The sequence below is a fragment of the Buteo buteo genome, chromosome 16 (genome assembly GCF_964188355.1).
Source record: "Buteo buteo chromosome 16, bButBut1.hap1.1, whole genome shotgun sequence".
NCBI lineage: Eukaryota > Metazoa > Chordata > Aves > Accipitriformes > Accipitridae > Buteo > Buteo buteo.
The window spans coordinates 24,703,500-24,730,672 of record NC_134186.1 but is presented as its reverse complement, the minus strand read 5'-3'; the positions used below and the strand labels follow the sequence as shown (position 1 = coordinate 24,730,672).

The 27,173-nt window shown below is 43.1% G+C and overlaps 1 protein-coding gene across 2 annotated transcripts in view; it reads left to right on the top strand.

The window, feature by feature from the left end:
• Positions 1-4,334: 4,334 nt before the first annotated feature.
• The window catches only part of BBOX1 (gamma-butyrobetaine hydroxylase 1), a 41,897-nt gene continuing 19,058 nt past the window's right edge, over positions 4,335-27,173 (top strand). The window contains exons 1-4 of one of the 2 annotated variants that reach the window (XM_075048217.1): positions 4,335-4,553; positions 9,798-9,848; positions 10,206-10,629; positions 12,342-12,456. In XM_075048217.1, coding sequence (XP_074904318.1) covers positions 10,255-10,629; positions 12,342-12,456 — 490 coding nt within the window. In that variant the 5' untranslated portion in view covers positions 4,335-4,553; positions 9,798-9,848; positions 10,206-10,254. The remainder of the gene's footprint in view (positions 4,554-9,797; positions 9,849-10,205; positions 10,630-12,341; positions 12,457-27,173) is intronic. The other variant, XM_075048218.1, reaches the window with a different exon arrangement.

Here is a 27,173-nt window from a genome sequence, read left to right as displayed (position 1 = left end):
AATAGCTTGCAACTTATTTTTATGTTTTGATGCATTTTTACAAAGTAATATACTTATTAGCTCTGGACTTTTAACAGAGGCACAACAAAACACAAGCTAGTTCATAACTGGGTCAGCGCACAAGTCAGGATGCTATTAGGTTTGTAATTTTAAATAATATCTTGCATAACCTCTAATTTCAGAAGAGTAACCCTAGGAAAAAAAAAAAAAAACCACAAAAACGAGTCAACGAACAAGAGGTAAACCATGCTCGGGTTTTTTTTCCCCAATATGAGTGCAGAGGAATAACTCTGACTGTGTACATCAAGAATGAACTGAAGTTCACCCTGTGCTCATTTACCCTAGAAGCTAATTTGCAAACAGGCCCAGTTTTTGTTTCTAACATTTATATTTCTGTGGCAATTAGGGTTTTCAAAAAGCCAGGCATTCCCCTGCGCTACATATATACTGGTATGTAGCTCCTATCCTAATCACCTTTCCATTGCGTCTGGGTCCACAACCATATGCAGGCTGCGTGGTATTTATTTACTTACACAGTCTTACTGCATTTTGTGTTAATTCCTCTATGTTTCTAAGCTACGTTTCAGTCTGCCCTGCCACACAGATGTCTCAGGCCTGCTCTGAGTTGCTAGTTGTATGTCCTCAGCATGCATGCAGAGCCGAAGCTCGCAGGACCAGGAAAACATCGTTATTGTTGGTATGTCTGACTCCACTGGGAATACTGGTCTAGTTCGTAGCCTTTTACTGTCATGTCAGGGTAACAGATTTATTGGACAAACATCAGAGTTTGCTTCCTAAGGATGTTCTGCTTCTTACACTCTTTGCATGTTAGCCTGGGACCTTAAATTTTGCAATGCCTTCACCTACTAATTGGTGCCAACCTTCAATTTATTTGGCAATAACTTGCTGCATAGACGAGTAGTCACATGGAAACCTACAGCATAACCCCCATGGTATCGTACCTCCCCGTACGAATGACAGTGACAGCGTAAAGCCCAAGGGAATCTGTGAACTGATCTTGCACTACAGGATTCAGCAAAACGATGTTGATGTAAACGATGACAGTAAAGAGGCACGTAAATGTACTGTAAAATAAATAAGGTCCAGATTTGTATTATAAAGCACCTCTGCCATGCCTCTTTTAAAATTCTTTCGTTTATAGATACTCAGCAAATACAAGCACAACACTAATGATTCATGTTTTGCTGAGTTATGTCATCTTGAAGGCAGTTTGTTTTTATTTCCACTCGGATAGGATATTTTTCCACTTGCGTATTCTGTAACACTCATTACAAAAATAGAGACCCGGTCTTGCAAACACCTTGGAGTGTTCTTGTTACAGAATGAGACTTACGACCGTTTCAATTCTCACACCCTCCCAATTATGCTTATAATACTTCAAAATGTTCCCTTTTGGCTTAAAAAAAAAATAAAATCTCCATTCTTGGTCTATGTACAGCTTTTCTTCCTAAGGTCTAAACAAAATTTCTTCTGGTTCTTTTTTTTTCAGCCTGATGGGGATTTGTATGTATGTTTATATACTTAATTTATGTTACTAACAGATTTCACTCACTAAAAATCTCTAAATACATTATTTAGACACAACTTGATTTGTTTCTCCACATGAAAAAAAATTGATTCACTTGATTCTCCTTTTAATTAGTAAAAAGAAGAAATTAATTATAAATGTATACAATATAAAATGTTTTCTTTTAGCCAGTATGCATTTAATAGGGTGCGCACTGGTTCTAAAAGAAAACAAAGAAGCAAAAACACTTGAGAAACCTAGTGTTAATGTAATAGGTTGCAAGGCCAACAGCATAAGAGTCAGGAAATTTAAAAACTGTGGCTTCTCAAGCAACAATCTACATTCAGCATAGTCAGAATGTTCACACTGCCCTTTCCTAAGAGCTACTCCTTGCAGATTAGCAATTGACACAAGGAATAAGGTATGTACTCTTTATATAATCTCTGCAGGTACCGAATTCTTTTTTTTATTTTATGAAGGGTAATTAAAACTCTGGAATAAATAAGTAAAGCTATTTGTAAACAGTATATATTTTGTAAACAGTACATATGAAATGAACCTAATTATCTGCCAGACATCCAATCTATCAAACCTTGAAAATAATTTAGAGTTTTTAAGCTCCTGGTTTCAAATAACATATTTAAGTGTAGGGGGGAGGTATACATTGGTTAGTTATAAAAAAAAAAAACCCAGGAAGACAGCCATGACAACCATGAATATGTGTGTTACACAGAGAAAATGGGGGAAAAAACCAAGGCAAGGATGTGAAAGAAAGGTGGAAAATGGATTTGGGACCTAATTAGAAAGCAACTAATTCCTACCAGTCTTCCCTTAAAAGAAAGTAATGCATCCCGCTCCATGTATTACAGCACTGTTTTGGCACATGAAGATTGTTTTTTATTGAAGATGTTGAATGATAACTACCAACAAAAATATTTAATTTCCTATAAGTCACAGACTCAGCCTTAGCCCTTTTTAACTGCCAAAATGCTTAGACAGTCTCTAAACAGTCATTGAATATTTTCACTTCTGCATGTACTCGTTTCCATCCAACTAGCCAACATTTCATTTTTGTGAATGCTTTACTGTCTCTGAAAAGTGCTGCTTAGGCAACATTTATGTTGAAGGTTTTCCCCTTTATTGGTTCTACTGAGATGCCAGGACTTTTCTGGGTGCTTTGCAGACCACAGTATGGCCACTGAGTGGCCGGTGGAGCAGGTGCCTCTTGCACAGCTGGGGAAAAGCTTCCCACCAGGAGGAAAATAAAGGTTGTTCTTTTCCTTTTTAGTTCAGCTCTTCTTTTTGATGTCAGTCATGCCTCCAGCTTATGCATACTGAAGAAGGTGGGGATTCCAGTCCAGTACAAGCTGAAAACTTGAAGACCAACATGGGCCGCTCCAGCCAAGAACTGGTAGGTGCTACATCCCACCGTTGCCTTCAGCTACACAAGCCATATTTCTGTCTGTTAGAACCTCCATCCCTTCAACCATGAGAAACACACTGTTCAGATAAATGCAGTGTCAACATATTTGCCAGCCAGAAGGTATCAGGCACTAAATAACAAGCGTATGTTAATGCTGTTTTTAAACTTATTCCCAGGAAGCTCGTCTTCCTGAAGCTTACTGCTCACGAGATTTGTTTGACAGTAAAATCATCTCATAGAATCGTTTAGGTTGGAAAAGACCTCTAAGATCGAGTCCAACTGTTAACCTAGCACTGCCAAAGTCCACCACTAAACCATGTCCCTGAGTGCCACATCCACACGTCTTTTAAATACCTCCAGGGATGGTGACTCAGCCACTTCCCTGGGCAGCCTGTTCCAGTGCTTGACAACCATTTCAGTGAAGAAATTTTTTCTAATATCCAACCTAAGCCTCCCCTGGTGCAACTTGAGGCCATTTCCTCTTGTCCTATCACTAGTTAGTTGGTAGAAGAGCCTGACACCCACCTCGCTACACCCTCCTTTCAGGTAGTTGTAGAGAGCAATAAGGTCTCCCCTCAGCCTCCTCTTCTTCAGTTCCCTCAGCCGCTCCTCATGAGACTTGTGCTCCAGACCCCTCACCAGCTCGGCCGCCCTTCTCTGGACACGCTCCAGCACCAAAATGTCTGTCTTGTAGTGAGGGGCCCAAAACTGAACACAGCACTCGAGGTGCGGCCTCACCAGGGCCGAGTACAGGGGGACGATCGCTGCCCTGCTCCTGCTGGCCGCACTATTTGTGATCCAAATCTGCACCTTTAGGTTGGAGGACACCGACAAGGGCCGCTCCTTCTGAAACAGCGGGGATGTTTTATGCCACAACATTGGCTGTGTTTGGCCATAGTCCCACTGAATCTTGCCTGCAAAGGCCATGTTTCGTATACGGCGATGTTTACTGTAGGCTACATCTGGCATATAAAGAACCCAGTTTGGTTTGTGTTTCTTTTTTCTCCTTTCTTTTTTTCTTTCTCTCTCTGCTTCTCTGGTAAGCGCACGCGGCTCATCGCACCTCGTGAGGATAGCCAGGACACTCTGCGTCCTCCCGGGTCCTCGCCGTGGTCCAGAGAGGGTTCTTGGTCTGATCTCTCTCCTCACCAAAAACTGGGAGCGTGAAGCGGCTGGGAAGTGTTTGTTACACGCGGGGGAGAAGCAGCCGCCACGGGAAACGATGGCTTCTTCCACCCCTCCATCTTCAGACCAAGGCCAAACGCCGCCTTAAAACCCATCCCTCAGCCAAGCGCAAGGCCGGCGCGGTGGCAGCGAGGAAGGAACGGAGCCCAGCTCTCCCCGCTGCGTTTCGCGGGGGACTAAATCATTCATGACAGATTCCCGCCCCCTCCCTTAGCCTGAAGGAGATCCCGGGGCCGAATTCCCTGAGAGACACCCCAGGCGGCTGGGTGGGCTGCTGCCAGCCGGCAGGCCCCGGCGGCGGGGTCCTCCCCGGGGCTGGGCCTGCCCGGCCCCGCCGAGCCGAGCCGGGCCGGGCCGGGGCCAGCCCCGCCGTGAGGCGAGGGGGGGAACCGGGGACTCGGCGGCGGCAGCGGGCGGGTAAGGAAGGGGAGCCGGGCCGGGGGGGCGGGTGCCGGGGGTGGTGGGGGGATTTGGGGGCGGTGAGGGGCGGTTTGGGGCCGGCAGCGCCATCGGCCGTATCGCCCTTGCCGGCCCCGCTCGGGAGCGTGGGCAGGGCGGCGGGACCGCCGGGCTTTCTCTGGGGGAAGCGGGTCGTATGGGCGTTTGCGTGCCGTTCTCCTCTGCAGAAGCCGCCCCCGCGAATGAGCTGCCTCGTCGTTTACCCTAATGAGGCTAATTGAGGCGGCTGAAAGGCGGCGCGGGAGGGCAGGCGGAGTCCCGAACGGGGATCCTGCAGGCAGGGTCTCTTCCCGGTCCTTCACCCACAGGTCACGAAGGGACGTGGGCGTGCAGGGCTTGTGCCCTTGGCGGGACACGGCGGCTGGTTTTATTTCTGTTGTACGCCGAGGTGACGGCATCGGGCAAGCGCTTTCCTGCAGAGACCCGCTGGTACCCTTGTACACGAGAGGGTAGCGTTCAGCCTGGCAGTCAAAGGCGCTGTATTTATTTAGGGTTATTCTGTTTCTGAAGTTTGCATTGATTTCTGACTCGGGCAATACTTACAATTTAAAAAACCTCCTTTCAAAGTGAGGCCACTGTGGGCTCTTGTCTAAGTTTTCGTGTATCCGCGGTACCAGAGCAACTGGCAGCAGCACTGAATTCTGTTACATCCTACGCGGAGCTGGTGGCATTGATCAGCTTCTGATGCAGCAAACCGTTTTTAAGGCGTAGCTAAAACTTGGTTATGACACAAAATTATACCCTCCATTTCTCTCTAGCTTCTTAACCTTGTGTGAGGAGAGCCTACCTTATCCAAAGTCGCTCAGCTGTCTTAAAGTACCATTAACCAGAATTAAATTTTAAGTAGCTCTGCAGGTAAAGCTAACAAACGTACTGCTGATGTCAGCAAACGGGGGAGTCTGGATGATGTCTAGTGGGGTAAGGTCAGAGGAAACTGAAGGAGACAGATTTTTGAGAAAGAGAATAGTGAGTATTACCTTTTAACTGGAGAGCTGGGGAAGACTGAAAGTACAGCCTGCAGGTGATGGGGATCTCCTTAAATTGTAATCACCTGTCAGCATCCACGCTGAGGATTACAGGTGAATAATGACAAGGCGGACAGAAAATCCATGAGCCTGAGTCTGGGACGATGTTCACGTGGGATGGTGTGACTCATAGGAGCTATTGGTAGTATTTGTTTTAAACTACACAAATCTGAGGTCTGAGAACTGAGAGCAGAGTTACATGTGGTGTCTTCCAGGTTTATGCAGGTAACAATAGTTCAGAGAGAAGAAATGCAGAGAGCTGTGATGCAGAGAATTTGCTTTGCATGATCAGTCGCTCTTTGATTTGACCGTGGTTATGAGCATGCTAAGTTGGGGTGAACCAGTGAGTTCTGCTCATAGTTTAGTACAGAATGCAATTTCAAGTGTAAAATAACAGCATGGCGATAAGTGTCTGTCTGAAAATTTTGGGAGGACAAGAGAACAAAAACTGCTGGAAGTCTTGTTGGTAATTTAGCCTCCATTAATTTGAGAATAGCATCCTACTTCTATGTAAAAATGGGGTGGGGGGGAAGCAATAACAAGGCAGACCTCTAAACAACTGTCAAGAATTGAAAAACTACACTGAACAAGATAAGAAAATCCATGTTGTGTGATTAATTCCATTAAGCATCTTCAGTAGCCTCCTGGAATAGGAGATGTGTTTTCTGCAGTGGCCTGCCACCATTAGCACTAGGCATTGGATTTGCTTTTCTTTACCAGCAGCTCAGCTGTCTTGGACTCGAGGGGTTTTGAGACATAAAGTTGTTATTTCTCTAGCATTTAGTATTGTGTCTTAACATAAAGGTTTTGGGAAAACGGCAGTATAACCCAGTAGTTATAGTTGTGCAAATGATCAGGAATGGAAATCGTCATTTTGCCCAGTTACACCATCTATAGATCTACTCACTAGTAAAGGGGGAAGAATGTTTTCTTCGTCGTCGAGTGGGAAGGTAGTAGTTAGCTTCTGTGCTGTGCTTTTAAGTGTGCAATTGCAGGATTTTCAGGAACAGTTCAAGTTCTTCACTGCCATATGCAGGCTCACCTTAATGTCCTATACACATTCAATGTAAAGAAAAATCATTTAATTAGAAATCAAGAATAACACACAGTTTCCAGACAAATCCACCCAGTCCATGGACACCTTTCCTTTCCCTAGAGCATGCTGGAAATGGGCAGAGCCATCAGACAGGGGTTTCTTGTCCATGTGGCAGCTAGGGACTTGGTGGTGCTACGTGAGGAATATTTTGTCCCAGCTCTATGTGTTCGGTCATCCGTTGCTCCAGGAAGGAGGAATGCCAGCCCCGAGATGCCTTTGTCGTTCCAGCAGGAGCTCCAGCTGGTTACCCTCTTCCCCCTTGCTGGTTTGGAGCGCAGGAGGCTGGTGGTCCCTGGGATGGTGAGAGTGGCTGGGTGCTGTGTCTGTGACCTGCAGCTGGACAGCCAGGTCTTGCATGGTGCAGGTGAGAAAGAGGGGGCTCGATGTGCCTGACACTCACCAGGCACACAGGTCCCAGCTGGGAAGGTTGAGGACTCTAGCAGAAGTAAGGACAAATCCCCAGTTGGTGTGAAACGCCTTACTGGAGGAGCCTGGTGAAGACATGCTGCGTGGCCTCTGTGGAAAACTTGACCCAGAATACTCTACCACCCCACTGATGCAAATTGGAAAAAATCCTTCTGAAGGGAGAAGTTTCTGCTGGGATGCTGTGTGTATGGAACAAAAACTAGACTTGCAGATCTATGTAATTTGTGTATCTAAGGAGAAAAACATCCAGAGGACATGCTGTAGCAGATATTTTTAATCACTGTCATCTGGGTTTTCATTTTCATAATGACACCATGATATGACTAACTCAGGGAAAACATTAAACAGCCTTTTTATTGTTATAGGATTTCTCTCGGTATGTGGCTAACCTGAACAATTGCTTTACAGCAAAGACAGAAAGAGAAGTTTAGCGCAAACCACCATTAACAGTGGCGTTTTGCAGGTACAAGTTCATTGAATTCAATAAATAGACATAAATGAAAGAGCTGAATATGTCTAGAGTCTTGGGGCAGAGTAACCATAGACAAAGTAGATCTGCATATTAAAAAAGCCACGTACAATGATTTTTATTAATATTGCAAAGCATCCAGTGGAATTGTTTCCTACCCTAAATGTATTGAAGGCTGCTGCTGCAGCCTGTGGAGGAGATCCTCCCCTCTCTCTGTGGGAGGCAGTGGCTTTTTCAGATTCTGGCTGTTAGGACTGGGAGTATTTCAAGGGAGTACTTTGTGATGAACAATAGGTTTGACTGATGACACCAAAACCTGAAGTCTCGTGGAACAGGTACCACCAACAGCAGTGTAGGCTTTCTCTGTCTGGTAGTAAACTTTAGGGCTGCCACCATCCGTGATTCTCCCAGCAGTATCGCGTTTAGTGAATTGTGCGTAACAGTGGAGGTCTGTATACACAGAAGCGTCAGTTCATGATAAAGTGAATGCCATGAAAAGTAGCCTTGCTGAACGTAAACACTGACGGTGTAACGTTCATGTTGGAGCTAGTTACTGAGGCGCTTTTTGTAGTCAGTGCAGAGAAAGAAGAGCTCAGTTCCTCTCATTCTAAAGCAGGTTTCTGACAAGGTCAGCTGAACTGTGATCCCGAAGTGCCTGTTAGGAGTGCTGGGGATGGTGCGTATGATGTTCAGATGTAGGTCCCTATGGTACCTGTCTGAAGTTAGGCGAGGTGACCCCTGCTGTAACAAGCCTCTTGCATCCAAGCAAAGGTGAAAATTCCCATTTGGCTCATGGCCTTTAATTCTTTTTTTTATCTAGAAATTGTGTCTGGCAGGATTGGTTGCATCTGGGTTTTTTTAGGTTGATCTTTTGTTCCAAAGCATTTACAAAACTTACTGTCATAGATTTAGAAGATGTTCTGCTTGCCGTGCATTTTGTGTGGCTCAGTTATCCATTACCAGGTGAACAAATACTAGTTAAGTGATATCTGTGATAGGAAGACAGTAAGTTCACCTCAGTTTCTGGCCATAAAAGAAAATTCTGACATGGTTTTCTGTTACCACTAGTGTTGTGAGGAGTCTCTGCGAAGGCAAGTTCAGATTTCTTAATTGAATGGTAAAATAGATGCATAGCAGCCCTTTGAATCTGGCAAGCTTCACGTAGGACTTCAAACTTGGTGATGAATTTTCCCTGAGAGACACTTAAATATTTTTTCCTGTCCCTTGTTTTGCCATTTTGAAGAAAAATATTTATAATAAGTTTGTATACAATGTCCAGGTAGTTATAATTTCCATGCTAAAGGTAAAGGAAGAAAAGCCTTTGTTTAGATTAAACCCTAAGCATGTGAATAATACTTAAATTATCTGATAAGCCACCTAAGTAAGATGAGAAAATAGTGTACTTGAAAATTCAGTTACTTGAATAATGCTTTGGAATTAAGGTGGAGATACACAAGTATATATTTACATATGTATGTTTGTGTATGTGTGTATATATATATATATAAAAGGAAAGATATTCAGTCTGGATATAAAAGAGGTTTAAGTCCGTACACACAAAACCAGCTGTGGCTTGGACTGCATTGCAAGTGAAGGTTGGTAATTATTGTGTGCAAACAAGAGAGAGTAGAAATCAATATTCTGATTTGCTCTATTCAATCAAATGAAAGAAAAACCAAAGGAAACCCAAGGGTCCTGTACAGCTTAGTTTTAACTTGTAGCAAAGGAAAAAAATTTAAAAAACCTTCTGACAGCTTCAGTAGGTCTCGGTGAGTCAAAATACTGAAACCAGTGAGGTTTTTCCTGTGCAAAGACAACTGGGGAGACTTTGGTCCTGGCAGGGCATCACTATTTTGCCCTGGGAGCCTAAGAACAAAAACAACAGAAAAAGATACTGAATAAATATGCAATATTTGAAATGGTTAAACACTCTATTAAAAATACATGTAATGATTTATTGTTTCAGGGGGAGGTCAAGTATTTTTCTGAATGAGAAAAACATTAGACCAGAACTTCTTTTCTAATTTAAGATTTGGATGTATCATATTTCTGTAGTACAATATGCAACTAGCTTTAAATAAAAGAGTATATGTATAGAAAGCAGTCTGGCTGTGAAAGGAGAAAGGAGCTCTCACAGAACTCTGTTGCTGTAGTTCAAGTCATGTTTACAAAGCTTTTCCTTGCAGGGAGGTGGATTCTGTGTTCTCTCTTCCATAGTGTCCGCAGCAGGATTTAAGGTATGTGTACTTCGAAGCTTTAGTTTTTTAACATGATTGGTAGTAGCTCCTACTTTTGATTTGAGGAACTCCTCTCGAGGTGTCTTTTAAAAAGAGACTATTTGTGCGGTACGTATTGAACTGACTGCAGAAACAAAAGATGGCCAAGGTGATGAATCAAATTGAAGCCCTGCTAAACTAAGGGATTTTTGAATAGATGGCTCTGAGTACACCCCCCGCGCCTCAAAAAATGTAAGCGACAGGTCATGAATGTTCCTAAAGGTCTAGGTAGCAGGCAGGGAGGGGAGAATCGCCTTAAAACAGACTTCTTGCTGCACTGACTCTTTCAGTAATAAACTGCTCTTCACGGTCTTTTAGGAACTCCAGGAAGGCGTTCTCCCTCCGAGGATCTCGGTAAAGAGCCCACATGTGGCGGGCGGTGGCTAGCGTCCTGCTGAGGGCCAAAGTCCCCGGAGGGAGGGCTTGCTGCCTGCCAAAGGGCAGGAGCCCGCTGGCTGGGACTGCTCGGCATCGCTGGCGGGACGCTGCTCCGGGGGTCCGCGCCGCCCGGCTGCTCAGCATGACCCCGGGGATACAGAAGGTGGAAGCTCTGGATGCAGGTCATTTCGTCCGCGTGGAGTGGGAGGACGGGAGCGAGAGCCGCTACCCCTGTGTCTGGCTGAGGGACAACTGCCAGTGTCCCCGCTGCTTCCTCCGCTCGGCCAGGGCGCGCAGGCTGGTCTTCGAGGAGCTGGACGTGAACATCGTGGTGAAGGAGGTCGCTCTGGCAGACAGAAAAAAGGTACTTGGAGCAAACCTGCATTTGCCCTCCCGTGAAACTTGTCTAACGATGCTTGTTAATCTGTAAATTAGAGGCAGTCCCAGGTTATACTTTAATGGCAGTTCGTTTGTCCGCAAACCCTATCGTGTATTTGCAAAGCATTTAGGAATAATCGCAATTTGGGGAACTCGGATCTTCCTGCCTTTATAGGAAACTTCACTTTAGAGGTGTTATGCAGAGGCCACAGAAACCCAGGCTGCGGATTTTGGAATGTAATTGTGCTTTTTAAAATTCTGCTGTATGTTTCTTCATCACCAGGTGTTGAAAAGAAAATGTAGGCATTCCCCACACATTTAATTCCACTTATGCTTTTTTCCCCTCTATATTCTATAAGCAAATGGCTTGAAAATCAGAAAAACAAATGGCAACGTGATGATGACCTTAGTCCATAACAAAAATATCAGTTTATTAGCTAACTTCCAATGTGCAAAAGGCTTCATCCTAGAGCAAGCACTCAAACCAAAGCCGAACCCAGTACTCAGAGTTGGCCTAGTGTCTGTACCTATTTCCATATCTACCTATCTATATTAACATTTGTTCATGTAAAAGAGGAAGCTGTTGGGCAAGAGAGGACAGGAACTGCCCTCCCTATAATTTTAATCTTTCCTGCCATATAAAAACCTAATATATCATTTAGATTTTATAGGTTTTATTAAAAGCAGTACGTGGTTCCTTTGATATGCAAACTCATTTCCTTCATTTTACGCTGAAAGGTGTTTTAAACATGTTAAAGACGCAGCAGTCAACTCTGTAGCAGCTGGGGCAGCCTCGCTGCAGGGTGAGTTTGCAGAGGCTGACCTGTGCGGAGGCATGGCTCGGCCGCACGGTAAGAGTCTGTACTGAGGAACTCTGGGCTCCCAAGTTGATTGTTTGTTACCAAAATTAATGCCATGTAAATTCATGCTTTGAATAGGCAGATGTATTTCGATAGCAGAGGAATTGTCCGCTTCCACTTCTACTCAGGAGCTGATTAAAGCACAGCACTAATCCTAAACTGATACTGGGATTTTACCGTCACGTGAATGAGCGGAATTATGTGAAATGGGAATCGATGCTTGCTCAGTAGCCTTGAGAATTCAGCTGATGGTGTGTGCTGCACTGAGCTCTTCGAGTTCATGACAAACAAAGCCATATGCTTTCTTTCCATGTTTTTTTTCAGGAATTAAAAAACCCAACACCTTTTAAAAATTTATTTGAAAGAGGGAAGACTTTTCAAAGTGAGGAGAGGGATTTCTCTCCTAGCATTTCTTTTTTGCCTGCCTTTCTTGTCCTTTTTCCTTTTTAACAAGCTGGCAGTGTTTTGGAAGATATTTTTGCTCTCTTCTGAGCTATGGTGAAGCACTCTACCCACTGATATGTGCCAGCTTCTGTGATTCTCCTCTTTCTGCTAAGTGCAGCTCCCACAATGAAAGCAGCCCACACAAAACAGCAAATTAGGTCATGGGTTCATGTGAAAATGACCATTGATAAAAGGTGTCAGAATTTGGATGATGTTCAGGTTGGGTTTTCATTACTTAAACAAGCCATTATGCTCCAGAGAAAGCTTAACTGTGATATTATTGACCTAAATATTACACTTTCTGCAATTTCAAAAGGGTTTTTTGGTTGTTCTAGGTGGTAGGTTTTGATTATTTTTTTTTGTTCTAAAATTATCTTTTGTTTTATGTCGGAAGATCTCTATTACATGGCCCGATGAACACGCAAGTGAATATGAAGCTGAGTGGCTGAAAAAACGATGCTTCTCTGAGGAAGCCAGAGCAGAAATGCGAGAAGATTTATTTTTACCAGGTAGGAGTTAAAACCACATCTGTCATGCTTGTTTCAAATGCAGGGGGTCTGACACTGACAGTCCCGGCGAGAAGTCCCTGTGTGAGGACCGGGTCTACCCAGCTGGAGCAATGGCAACCACTCTTGGTGCTCAGTGCCAGGCTGTGCATGCACAACAGGAGCCCGTGGTTACCCTTTCCCTCTTCTAAGCTCTCGACCTCAGAGAAGTTCAACTGGTTGGGCTGTGTTTACTTTTCTAAAAGCTTTTTCTATCCAGAAAGGGTTAGTAGGTCTCAAAAACAAGCTTTGTGGACCAGCGGTGGTCTATGTGACAGTGTAAGTGTGTGTGTGTGTGTGCTGTTTAAATGATTTAAATTTTTATTTTTAGGAATATTATTTAGAATTGCAAGGGATCTGTCACTGAAATTAAAAAAAAATCCCTTTCCATGGCCTTCTGTTAAAAAGTAACTGTGTAGCATAGGGCTGTCTAGTGCTGAAGTTCAGGTTGTGTTTGCTCTGCATCCCATACTTACTGCAGTAGTTAACTGTCTTTTGGTCATGAAGCATTTTGGGCAACTGGCAGCATAACATTTACCCACTACAAATCACTACCTGTTTGAGTGAATAATTATAAACCCACGAGGTTTGTCATGATGCAGATCATCATTTCTTTGGCAACCTTTCAGACTGTGAGCATGAAATGTGTGAAAACTTGCAAGATTTCTGCTCTTGCTCTTGACAGTGTTCCTGTGAGATCTGCTGTTGCAGAAAGTTGTGGATCTGTATTCAGACTTAAGATGGTATCTGTTGAAACAGGATATTACTTTAGAAAAAAGAAACGAGAGGCAGGCTGATGGTGTGAAACTCAGATCCAGGTATCAGTTTCCTCAGAGTTCAGCAAAAGGTAAATCCGCAATTGGTTTATGCTCCTTTTTTGGAGTGTTTTTTATTTGTTGGGGGTTTTTTTCCTGTGAAAGATGAGAAATGGGAAAATATGTGGCCCTAGGCATCTCCTGCATCTGAGCTTTGTTTGGCACTTTAGGGACAACCGAAGGGGCCAGTTATCTTTCCCAGCTTCTGGAGGTTATCCCTTAGCTCCTAGCACCCATTCTCCTAAACAAAAGTCAGTTCTTAAGATTCAGCCTTTTATATCTGGCTTAAAACTTTAGAGTGACGAGTAATATTTGTATTCATTTCAGTGGATCATGTAACAGACCCTTCATAGTTCAGAATGGAACTTTTTTCCCCTAGTGATATAAAAGTTCATATCTACTTTAGCTTTGGCAAGAATAAACTACACTGTTTACTATTTTGGAGGGTTGGGCACGGTCCCAGAATGAACATGGTGAAGATGCAAACCCCATTCAGGGAGACTAGACTTGATTTCTCAGGTAGTAAGAATTTTTATTTGGAAAAATGAAGATGCTGTGGAAGCTAGCAAGATGGTTTGTAGCCTTTGAGGGGATCAATGTAAATCGAATGTTGCTTTAATTAATACCCAGGCAAATTAGGCTAGATCTCTGGTTATGTTTATTAGCAAAGGTGTCAATAACTGAGATTTCAGTATTTCAGATGTAATGCTACTTTTTTTCCCCCATTATGAAGTCTAACTGGCTGTGATTTGCCTTCGCACGCACACGTTTACACAGTGCTTACTCTCAGCATCTAAATACAATGCCTGTTTTGGAGGCCAGTTCTCCCCTCTGCTACTGCTCTTCTCCAGTGGAGCCCTCCAGGCAAAATATACACCAAAGAGATGTTTTATTCTTTGAGCAATGCTTTTGCAAATTCTGTTTTCCATGGTAGATCTGAAGAAATAGGTTTATAAAAGTTACACTAAATAAGGGCCTGCGTTAACTTTGGCTCTGTTTAATAGTGTTATCCTGCTTTTCTTCATATTCTCAGAGAAGACCTGGCTTGCTGTGATGGACAGCTTCTCCCAGCTTTTCTCAGGTTTCAGTTGCCAAAAAGGCTGCAGTTATAACGCATGTGAGTTTGCTTGCTGGCTGTTTAAGACCTGTTTCTCATTGTGTATCGGGGCAGGTTTAGAATTCAATTCCTTCTGGTCAGTGGAGTTACACCCTGCAAATTACATGGCCTTAAGTAGCTAATCATATCCCAGCAGTATAGTGTTACAGACGATGATATGGAATGCCAGCCCTGCATGCTGGTTCAACAACTATAAGAGCAAGCTTACCAGACTGCTGTAGTTAGAGGTTAACCTTCACTGCTGACATTATCACAGCTGTGGCTTTTTTTTTTCTTTTTTTTCTTTTTTTTTCAAGTGGTTATTTGCTTTTCATGTTGCTTTTATGATGTTTTTTCATCATAATTTCTGATGAAAAAAACTAGATTTCGGGTGTGTGTCAAACCCGAAAAGAAGAGTAGGTCAGATTTTCACTGCACGATGGAAGGGACTATAAATAGTTCTATGGCAATATGTCAAGAGTTGCCTTTTAAAAACACTGCCAGATCCTATCCGTGTAGTATGCAAAGAAGTCCACTATTTGTGTATATTGAGGCTCGTTTCAGCCCAGCCTACAAGGTACTTTCAAAAGAGCAGCAAAAGAGCCATCTTCTACTTCTGCAGCTCTGATGTCTCGAAGAACCTCTTTTTTTTCCCCTCCTGTTTACTTGTGTTCTCCCCAACAAATGTCACAGGAGTCATTTACCACCTGATGCAGTCTCTCTGTAACTCAGATTTTGTGTGTGGTAGAGGAAGCTTGTGGGAGACACTGAGTACACCAGGTGCTTTCCAGTATCCAGCCTCTCACTGCATTGCATTGCATTTGCTGACACACATTTTCCAAGATGCTGGCATCCCAACAACAGGATGTGAGGGGGGAAAATTATTAAATAATATCACAATGATATTTTCCTATTGGGTGGCGGAGAAGACAATTCAGCAGAGCACCTCCTGCTACTTAATATTTTTAACCCTAGGTTTGGTTAAGGTTTTAACCTAAGGTAAAATGTTTCAGATGATGATTGTCCTTTAAAATGTGACAATATAATATTGGATATATATCCAGCTCCACCGAAGTTTGAATCAGGATGTTAAGAGCATCAATGGTGCTTTCAGTTTTTCTGCTAGGTCCTGAGGCATGATAATTTTAGGGGGAAGAAGTTAAAAGTTGTTTTTTACTAAAAGAGTTTGCTCATTTGAATTTATCCTGTAGCGATAATTAATAAGAGCTGCCCCCATGAGTTAGGCTGCCATATACATAATTCACAGTACAGCAAAAATACACTTGGCCTTCAACAAACGTTGAAACACACATTGTGGACAAAATAACTTCAGACGAAGTTAATCTGTGGTGTCTAGACTTTTTCCCACATGACTCCAGTATAGAAAGTTTTGACCAGCACTGTCCCAACCTGCATAGTAAATGCTGAATAATTCCAAGTGTTTGTCGATGCATGCACACCATCTGCAGGAACTGGGCAAAGGCCATCTTCTCATTTTGTGCAAGCTCTAATGTAGGTGGCTTTTTATGACTAACCTGGTATGACCAAGAAATGGGATATTTTTTTTCCCTTCCCCCACCCCCCCAAATTATTGTTCTGAAATTGAAAGAGGCAGTGAGTCATTAATTCTTTCAAAAGTATTTCATTCTTCCTATTTTGAAGAGCACATAGATCTGGGGTTTTATTATTAGTCATAATGTAAATGATCAATAAGGACATAAAATAATTCTGCCAGACCTTTATTTTTATCCCTTACGAATTTTCCAACTATATTTGTAAACATAAAGGTTTTTAATTTGGCAACTGCGACTGTGCTGTGCAAGTGAGACCTAAGGCTGCCCAGGCACTAATGGCTCATTCCTATCTTTCTTCCCCCTTCAGCTTTCAGAGCCTATGTTCTTAGATTTCTACTGTAGTACAATGGAAACTATATTAACTGTGGTTACGCAGTGGGAGAAAACGTGCTATGCTGACATGATAAAATAATGAAGAACATGAGTGGGATCAATTACCATCAGGAAATACTGGGAAAGACCACAGTCCCTGTTCAGTGCAGCTTCTTGATAGATTTTCAGGCTAAAGGGGTTTTGTGGATAAAAATGGGAATAAAGTTCCTGTTGTTCAGTATGTTAGAGAATAACATGCCCTGTGGGGCACACAATTTTCTAAGACTTTCATACAGATTTTTTAAAAATATTGTTAAGTAAGTGGAAGAACTTAAATATCTTCACATTACAGGATCTTTTTTTTGTTTTATGATATATGCTTTCCTGTCTCTTTTCCAAAGAATTATGGACCTGATAATTTGTCAAATTGTAAATATTGGACAGCATATAACATTTTCGCCTGGGGCTGAGGAGAAAGATATCTTTATAAATACTGCTTATTTCAATGTAGACCTATTGCTTGCCTCTCTCCTACTACTGTTGTACTTACCTGGCTGTGATGGTCTCTGGGACCAGTCAGGAGAAGAAGTTCTTCACTGCTTTTCATACAAATATGAGTTGTTTAAAAGTAGTTCATGCATATGGCAGACATAAGTGTTAGAAATCAGACCTCAGATCTATTGCAGCTATTAGAAGGATTAAAACTGTCACCAATATATTTGAATTAAACTCTAAGTTCTCTCTGAAAAAAAAGCCACAATTACTAATATGTAAAGCGTAAAGATTAAAAAGGCTGTAGGAAATTCTGTGCTAAAATGGTGAGGAAGTTGCCATATAAACTGCTCTCTGCAGCTTACTATATGCACCTGGTATAAGTAATCATCTGATAGTCAACTGCAGAAAGGCAGTATGATTGCCAGCCAATTTCCTCTTTGCTAATAGTAAAAACATTTATTATGCATACAGCCTTGAGCTGGTATGTAAAAGCTACAAGTTTCTCCCCATTTTGTACAGCTTTATTGCTGCAAATGAATCACTTTAGTTTAGTCATGGCTTTAAATTTTTTTTCCGGTTCTTTCTGTTCAGAGAGATTACGCCTTTCTAATATTTTGAAAGATTTATGCAGTGCAGTAAAGACAGTGGTTTGGCTTGTGCACTAAGTATGCAAGTTTTTTCTTCGATTGTTTTTCATAATTTTCTTTGGCATATTTAGTATTAAACAAAGTGGTCACATTCATATTCTTAGCATAAAGTATTTGACCCTGTTGCACATGATATTTTCATGAATGTGCTAAGGAAATGTGTCATCTTTAAAAAATAGTCAAAGAGTAGCTGTAATGGTTTACCATCAAGACAGAATGCTATATCAAGATAGGCTTCACGAAGGTCTGTGCTTTATGCAATACTGTTCCTTATTTTCATAAATGACTATGATGGAAAAGAATAGCCACATTAAATTTGCAGATGACACCATCCAGGGGTTGACTGGAAGTGTGTTGAAGGACCAGGGTTACGACTGTAAATGACCTTGACAAATAGGAGAAATGAGAAAACCATAAAAAATTCTTTACTGGGTCGGGTGACTAGTTCATCTAGCCTAATACTCAGTCTCCAACAGCAATGTAGTAAAAGCATGTGAGCCAAGCCACTCTCTGCGGTCCATTTCCTTCATATTTCTTCAGCATCCTCAGTCATTGCATCAGGGTTTTCTGTAGGAGACTGCAGCTCAGCAGCTGCTCGAGTGCAAGGTAGGGAAGTAATCACCCGGGTTGGATGGGCTTGGTACCGATCACAGGCTGAATGTGAGCCCGTGCTGGCAGGCTGGTTTGGGATCGAGGCAGACGTTGCTTTCAGCTGAGCCCAAAGAGAAGTCTAACATGCAGCAGAGATGAAGTAGTCCTTCTGCTCCATTTGATGGAGTAAGGCTTCTGTAGCATGTATCATTTTGGGGCACCACATATCAAGAAAGACTACAAAGTGCCCATTGAAAAGCACTGTAGAGGATTAGTGGTCTAGAAACATCGAATAAATCGAGTGCGGGGTAGGGGAGAGAGAAGGAACCGTATGTTTTCCGTGTTCATGGTAGATACATCACTATACAAATGCATGTGTACATATGCAAACAGGTTTTCTTAATGCTGTTCAGAATAGGTAAAAATCTGAGCTCAGACAAACTTTTAATAGTTTCAAATTAAAAGGAAGATTTTAAGACATGAAGTGAGGGCATGTTTTTAATAGCAATAACTTTACAAGCTGCACTGGATTTTTTTTTCCTCCCAGATACCAACTGCTGCTGCGTTCCGTACATTTCCCAAGATTAGTAATACTTGGAGCTGTACACAATGCTTTTCCAGCTTTTGGCATATTTACCACAGTGTCATTGCAGAGTACATTGGCAAATGTCAAGGGGGAAAGGTTACTCCTGCAGCAGCTCAAAGACTAAGCTCTTGGCTGCATCAAGATGCCAGTGAAGGGCTGGGAACTTGGAGCCTTTCTTCTCTGAAACATGAGGTAGGATTTATAAGCATTTGTGTACCAGCCTGCACCTTTAAAAAGAGAAACAAACCCAAACCACTAAGGATGCTGGCTGCACTTGTCACTGGAATTGAATTCATGTGAGAGAACTGGAACTTTGAGGACAGAGTTTATAGCCTTTCCAGGCAGGATTTAACTATATTTATGACCTTCTGTCTTTAGTTGTTTTTTGTTGGTTTTTTTTGTTTTTTTTTTTTTATAAAAAGCAGCTAAACATCAAAAAAAAAAGCCTAAGAAGCTGCTTTACTTGAACCATTTCTCAGTTTTAGTAGCTGCCTGGAGAGTATCAGTGGGCAGTTTGGTTTCCTTGAAATTTGCAATTTCCACATCATAGCGGTGCTGTAAAGGTTAAACTTCTCTTCAGTCAGCAGGCATGTTGACTCCTAGATACACTGCAGTCTAGGAAAGGATAAATTCCCAGTACCTTAGCAGGATTCACATCATTGATAGTTTTTACACGGAGAGAAGCTTGCTCTTGCAGGTTACTTACAGAAACATTTTGAATTTAGCTTTTGTCTCCCTCAGCTCCATAGAGTTGGAGATGCGAGGCCAGATGATGGCCTCCACTGCAGGGGGTCTGGCTGGGAAGAAGACCAAACGCGTCGTTGTTCCTTGAATGTTCTCCACAGGTCAGCTGTAAAGGTCGGCAGGTTTGTTATACCAAAATCAAGGACGGTGCCAGACAGGTACGCTGAGCGTGCGCTGTTTTGCGGTGCTACGGCAAAGCAGTTGTTTGCAACAAAAGCCAAAACCACCCCAAAACCCAACACCACGGCCCATGTCCATTGGCTGCAGAAGGGGCATCCCGTATTAGGTGGAACTTCTAGCAAGCACAGTAGGAATTGGGAACTTGAACAAGAGGACTCTACAGTCCGTGTAGTCGGGGAAGCCTGGGGCGCCTGGAGCTGCGGTTAAATTCCAGGTGCATATATTTATTTCCCAATGTGGGGAAAAAATCTGTTGGTATATTCCTTGAAATACTAAGATTCCTTTACTCCCTGTTCTATATAAAGAAGATTAGGAAAATATTTATTAGCAAGAAAGACTAGGAAGGAAAAGTTGAAACTTAAAACGTTCCTTTAGTTTTCACGTGGTTATTTACCCGCACCAGCACTGAAACTTAAATCTGTCTTTCAAAGGATACTCTTGGCAGTTCACACAGCATACCTAAAATTATTTTAATTTCATAACTTTTAATAGAGAAAAAGGAAAACATTCATATTTTATTTTTTCCCCATCTTTCAAATGTGTGAAAGGACGTATATTGAGTTAAACACACTGGAGCAGTGAGTAGCAGGCCACGGAGTGGTCTCAAAAAGGAATTTAATGAGGTGAGATTATATCTCTCCTCAAGGATTGCGCTTTTTTCGTTTTGTGAACATGTTGTGAAATTCAACAGCTTGTCAATCATTACTACAGCTTCTTTGAAACACAAGGTAGAGTATGAAAGATGGTCTATGTGGATAGCTTATATTTGGGTATGTGCGTTGTGTTTCTTGGACAGTCTCTAACTAGCCTTAGCCAAAGGGGAGAGGAATAGTAGTGGTTGGAAATTTGCAGACTTTGCAACTATTGAAAAATGTTGTAACTATGTAGTGTCTGGTTCGCTTTTTTTATGAGCATTTTGTACTTGCTACCTATATCTAGAGGGGAAAAAAACCAAACCCAAACCTGGCCCTTTACATCTCTTTGAAGTACAGCATAGCCCTCAGTCATCAGGTGAAATCCCCCAGAGCTCCCATTCTGAAAGCTGCTTGGACTATGTAATAGTTTTTATCAGTCCTGTCCGTTGAAGGGATATTAGAATAAAAAGAAGTATAGGTGTTTTATAAATGATGCCATCTGTATTTTTCAAATTTTTATGGCCTCATTTCTAGTATGTATTCTCTGCGATTGATGATTGGACAAATTACTGAGTACCAGCTAAAATACCAAGTGAGCTAGATGTGATTATTCTGTGAAATAGCTAAAATCTTTTTGTGCTTTATTGTGCACTCTCTTAAGAATAACTAGCTTCAGACTAAATACATAAAAACAAGGGAAACTGGTTATGTCTTTACTGTAAGAACAAGAGCTCTGATTCAACATTTAAGAGAATGCTTGACTTTTAAAACACTAATGCTTCAAGTTTTGCAAAAAACTAGAAGGGATGCAAAATTTATGCACAAAAAAAAAAGTAATAAATAGCAGCTTTGTCCTATTTACCCATTACTGTGCAATGTCTTTGGTTTGAATGTGTGTGTGTGTTTGTTTATGCATGCAAACCAGTAAACTGGCAAACTTATGAGATATTATGAGTGGAAATTAGTGAGAAGAGAGCAAGGAGGCAGGCAGTGTTGTATTCAGGGAGTATAAATCTGAAATAGGTCTTTTGTACAGGACAGAAAGTAATTACCCCACATCTATTTCTGTGTGTTACAGTAACTTTGAAGGGCAGCTGTATCTGTTGAAATGGTCTTTTGTATCTGCCACCAGCCCTGCTTTGCAGGTCTAGTGAGCAGATCACACCTCATTTCTTCGTTCTGCAAGTTAACACGTACCATTATTAATACCCAACAAAAAGTCTGAAATACGTAAGACCCAAAGTTGCTATCCAAGAGCCTGGGGAATCACAGTCACCGGGGTTATTTTGCTTCTGAAAAGAGCCAAGCCACGGCAGTCGATTGTGGTACCGCAGCCAGCCCGGCTGAAATCAGTGGAGGGCACAGAGTGCTGTCAGGGGTTATAAAGGCTTGCATGCTCTCTGTTCAATGATAGAATGATTTTTTCCCGTGACTTAGAATTGAATACACCGTGTGAAGGTTTTGGGCGGCAGCAGGTGGCATGTGAGGTGGGAGCGGGGCAGAGGTCCGTCAAGCGGCTGGCGCTGGGGGTACGGCTCTGCAGAGCCCGGGATTTCGGCAGCCGGTGCCTCTGGGCCTGGGCCATCCCTCCCCTCGGCACCTTCTGCTCTGGACACCCCTCAGGAATAAACAATGCTCCCCGGGGGGAGTGTTTTCACCCCAGAAGTTACAGGAGGGGGGTCACTGATCCTGGCTCCCTGCTGGCAGTTTCTGGCCATTTATACAGAAGGGGAAAAAAGGGGTCTGCGGTCCGATTATTTGGTTAGAAGAGCCTCAGTGTTTATTGTAGCTCTCCCACTTTGCTTTCAGCTCCCAGTGTCAGGCTGCTATCACTAAACTATTAACTCCTGTTGCTGAGCGGGTACCCCAGCTCCCCTCACGCGGCTCCAGCTCCCCTGGCAGCCCACGGCAGTTTTAACTTGGTCTCCAGACCCACCTTCTTTCTACCACCCAGTCCCCACTTCAGTTTCCCTGAGTTTTTCCCCAGGTGATGCATCTCTTTCTCCTCCTTGACAGCTGCTCCCACCCTCCAGGTCCCATCTGTCCTCCTCTGGGGCCCAGGATAGGGACTCTAAAAGAGAGCACGGCAATGGCTCAGCTCATCTTTCCTTCTCGTCTCTCTCCCCAGATCGCTGCAGCCATGGGCGACCTCCTGCAGCGGTGGGGACGCTTTCAGCTGTGAAGCTGTAGGACGGTCTGTGACCAAGTCTCCTCGTGGACTTGTACCTCAACAAGCTTGGGGGGGGGGGGTGGGATTCACCAAAACGTATTTCTGACATCGCCTCAGTCACCCAAATGAGAGGAATTAGAGCCTTTGCTGGAATGTTTTTTCAAACATGAGCAAAAAGTGTACTCCCATGCTCCATTTTGTTCTGAGATACAGCCGATCCTTTTGACTGACTGTTCTCCTCATAAATTCAATGTAAGGGAACCTTCAGCGTAAAAAAAAAAAAAAAAGGTCAGCCCAAAACATTATATTTTGCTGAAGTTATAAGCATTAAAGACAGAGTTTTACAATAGAAAAACCTATTTCTGAGGAAATCTTAGTACCACCTATTATTAACAACTCTTTCAATAATATCGCTACTGGTATGTGTGGTGTGTGTATGTGCTATCACAAATATACACGGATAAGCAGCAGTAGTGCAAATACAAGGGAGAAGACAATTACCAACGATGCTTTCTAGCAAGGCAGCTTAATAATAGTTATATCTTGACCTAAGACTCATTTACACTAGTAAACCCGTAGGCGTTTCAGTTTTAATGTAGTAACAATGCTTGCAAATGCAATTTGTAACAATAAAATCACTACCAAGTCCCTGTAGCAGCTTGCTTTCAGGTGCACAGGCAACCATTTCACTGGGCTTTAAACTCTGTACTCTTTTAAACTTCCTTTACTATTTTAAAATCCCCATGAATAAACAAATAAACAAAAGACCAGGATGGGTTCAGTGGTCCAGGGACCCTGTGCAGTATTTTAGGACATTCTTCTCTGGGATTCTTTCAGCTGCAGAAGAAAATCACTGTTAGTTGTAAAGTACCAAACGTGACCCACAACTGTGGAGTCCAGTGTCCTCTGCCAGTAGCACAGACAATTTACATTAAAGTTAACTGCATTAACAACTGGCAGACTCCAGAAAGCATCCTGGTGAGAAGCTGTGCTTTGGGCTCCATGATTAATTTCCTGCCTTTTTCCTTTCTGTCTACTTTACCGAGCCCTTGAGTTCTTGGCTGAATGCACTGGAGCCATTATAACTTAGGTGCTATCTGTTTCAGTGTTGTCTAGCAAAATTCGTCCTGGCACGATTAGTCTGGGGGGGGGGGAATTCTTGATTATTTTAACAAAGTTACCTTGGCCTATGAATATTGAGGCCAAAATAATCACTGGGTTTAGTTATTATATATTTTTGCCTGCACTAATGAATGGCTACAGCACTGCCTTTTATTAAAAGAAATTCATTTGATTTTGAAAATGTCTGAAAATCTTAAAATATACCTGACTGAAGTAGTTTTAAACAGATGGTTAACAAAGAGGTTCTTCCTGCAGCATGTCAATTTGTCCTACCTTCTCCATGTGGACAAATGACTCTATCAGTAGGTTTTTTTCTAGATCTCTTGTATGCTACTGGTATGATATGAACATGATTTGAGTTTGTGCAAAATTATGTGTGGAATCATGGGATGTATGAATATTGAGCTCAGTTGTACATCAGTTTGGGGAAGTCAGTGACAGGTCCCATCACTTGAGGAAGAACAATCATATTATATTATAGCTCTTTTCAAACTTCAGAATATTCTGAAACCGACACGCCAGAGAAGTCCCAGGGAAATGGATGTCTGAGATTAGAATTACACAATTTTGGAAGCACACAGGTGGTGCTATATTTGGCCTTGTTCCCTGTGAGTCTGCTAATTTTACATGGAAATTACTTTCCTCATCTGTGTTTTGCAATGGTCCTGCTATATCCCTCACCCAAGGTCTGGAGCATACCCAATGTGAAAGGAATATTTGGACAATTTCACTGCCAAACTGAAAAAAAAGAAGTCTGTGGAGCAAGGTGATATTTTCCAAAGCTGTGAGCATTGGCCAAACTTGACGAGTTTCACAGGAATGGCAAATGTACATTACTAACGCGTGACCGACTTATTTGCCAAACTTGAGACTTGAAAGAATGAAGGCGCTAGAACTTCTCTGCTAAGCCAATGTAGCAATTTTGACTTGGCCACACTACTCATTTTTCACTGGTCTAGGCTTTTGATCCATTTTTGCTGTTGCTGAAGCTTTCTCAAAACTATTTTCGGCAGATACTGCCATGGAAAACCTCAGCCCAAATGGTTAAGGTTTACCAACTTTACAAGCAAGTGAAACTCCTAGAGAGAGGTGTGAGGCAGCTCCAGTGGTAGAGAGCTCCTCCAGTTGGACTCTCTGATGAAGAATATTTCATGGACATGGGCAACAGAAACCACTGGCCTCAGGTTATTGAGCAAGCGTCTTCACAGAGCTCGGCCGGAAATTTTAATTGTACAACAGTTTCCTCTGATGTACTCTGTAGGTTTGATGCACGATGTTGAACTGTATGGGTAAGACGCAGGATCTTACTGTGGAAAGGCGATGGAGGAAGAATCCATAATTGTCCACTGAGGGAGTCCTGGATGTCTCCAATTGCAGCCTGAGAGATAAGGAGTTGGTGCTCAGCCATGCAGAGAGCCATAACCTGCCACCTTCTCTGTGTACATCTTTCTTTGGCCATTAAAATGGCCTTGGTTTCAGATGAGGCAACCTTTTGTAAGAGTTAAAAATCAGTTTCAGCCGGGAAAAAGTGTCACATAATTCACAGCTTTCATATTGAAAAGTTTTTTTAACCTGGCTCTTTTATTCTTCATATTAGTACATAGAGAATTTTTTATTGTTCTTGGCCCTGGTCTGCTTTCCTCCAAGATGGATGTTTTTTTCCTGCAACGATGTTCATCAAGTTCAACAGTGTAGTTCTGGGAGCTGAGGGCGAAAGTCTAAGGCAAACAGTTTGTCACAAATCCTACACCTTCTAGCTGAAAGGCTGACAGTTTTGAATGGCTGGATGAAAGCGCCACGCAGAAAAAAAACTTTATTTACTTGCATTAAAAAGAATGGAAATATTAAATCACAAAAAACTCAGTACAAATAATAACAGCATTCCTAGGGAGAAAGCAACAGAAGACAAACTACAGCGGGCAGTGCCGCATTGTTCTGGTGAAAACCTCTAAAATCGTACACATCATTACGGGGTGGGTTTGAAAAGACTGTGCTGATGGCAAACTCACTTGGGCGCACGCAAGACTGTACTGCAACCCCATCGTGAATAGTTATGAAAAGTTTAAATAATTAGACAGTGGGTTACCCTCAGGTGACCTCAGCGTGGTCCCAAGGCATGAATTTGACCTCAAGTAACCCCATGGGCTAATTGGTTGACCTCAAGTAACCCTGTGGGCTAATTGGTTGACCTCAGGTGACCCCAGCGTGGTCCCAAGGCATGAATTTGACCTCAAGTAACCCCATGGGCTAATTGGTTGACATCAAGAGACCCCAGCGTGGTCCCTAAAGAGGAAGTTTGACCTCAAGTAACCCTGTGGGCTAATTGGTTGACCTCAAGTGACCCCAGCGTGGTCCCTAGGCATGAATTTGACCTCAAGTAACCCTGTGGGCAAATTGGTTGAGCTCAAGTAACCCCATGGGCTAATTGGTTGACCTCAGGTGACCCCCCAGCATGGTCCCCAGAGAGGGAGTTTGACCTCAAGTAACCCCATGGGCTAATTGGTTGACCTCAAGTGACCCCAGCATGGTCCCAAAGCATGAATTTGACCTCAAGTAACCCCGTGGGCTAATTGGTTGACCTCAAGTGACCCCAGCATGGTCCTCAGAGAGTGAGTTTGACCTCAAGTAACCCCGTGGGCTAATTGATTGACCTCAAGTAACCCCATGGGCTAATTGGTTGACCTCAAGTGACCCCAGCATGGTCCCAAAGCATGAATTTGACCTCAAGTAACCCCGTGGGCTAATTGGTTGACCTCAAGTGACCCCAGCATGGTCCTCAGAGAGTGAGTTTGACCTCAAGTAACCCCGTGGGCTAATTGGTTGACCTCAAGTGACCCCAGCATGGTCCCAAGGCATGAATTTGACCTCAAGTAACCCCATGGGCTAATTGGTTGACCTCAAGTGACCCCCCCCCCCAGCATGGTCCCTAGAGAGCAAGTTTGACCTCAAGTAACCCCGTGGGCTAATTGGTTGACCTCAGGTGACCCCAGCGTGGTCCCAAGGCATGAATTTGACCTCAAGTAACCCCATGGGTTAATTGGTTGACCTCAAGTGACCCCAGCGTGGTCCCTAGAGAGCAAGTTTGACCTCAAGTAACCCCGTGGGCTAATTGGTTGACCTCAGGTGACCCCAGCGTGGTCCCTAGAGAGGGGGTTTGACCTCAAGGAACCCCGTGGGCTAATTGGTTGACCTCAAGTGACCCCAGCATGGTCCCAAGGCATGAATTTGACCTCAAGTAACCCCATGGGCTAATTGGTTGACCTTCTGGTGACCCCCAGCATGGTCCCAAGGCATGAATTTGACCTCAAGTAACCCCATGGGCTAATTGGTTGACCTCAGATGACCCCCAGCATGGTCCCCAGAGAGGGAGTTTGACCTCAAGTGACCCAAGTGTGGTCCCCAGAGAGGGCGTTTGACCTCAAGTAACCCCGTGGGCTAATTGGTTGACCTCAGGTGACCCCAGCGTGGTCCCTAGACAGGGAGTTTGACCTCAAGTAACCCCGTGGGCTAATTGGTTGACCTCAAGTGACCCCAGCGTGGTCCCTAGAGAGGGAGTTTGACCTCAGGTAACCCCATGGGCTAATTGGTTGTCCCCAGCATAGTTCCCACAGCTTGACCCTGAGCTTGTTTACCAGTAACGACTTATTCTTTTCTTTTACGTATCACCCCAAGGAACCCCTTTCTTCATTTGCTCTGTCACATCTTCAGCAAGCA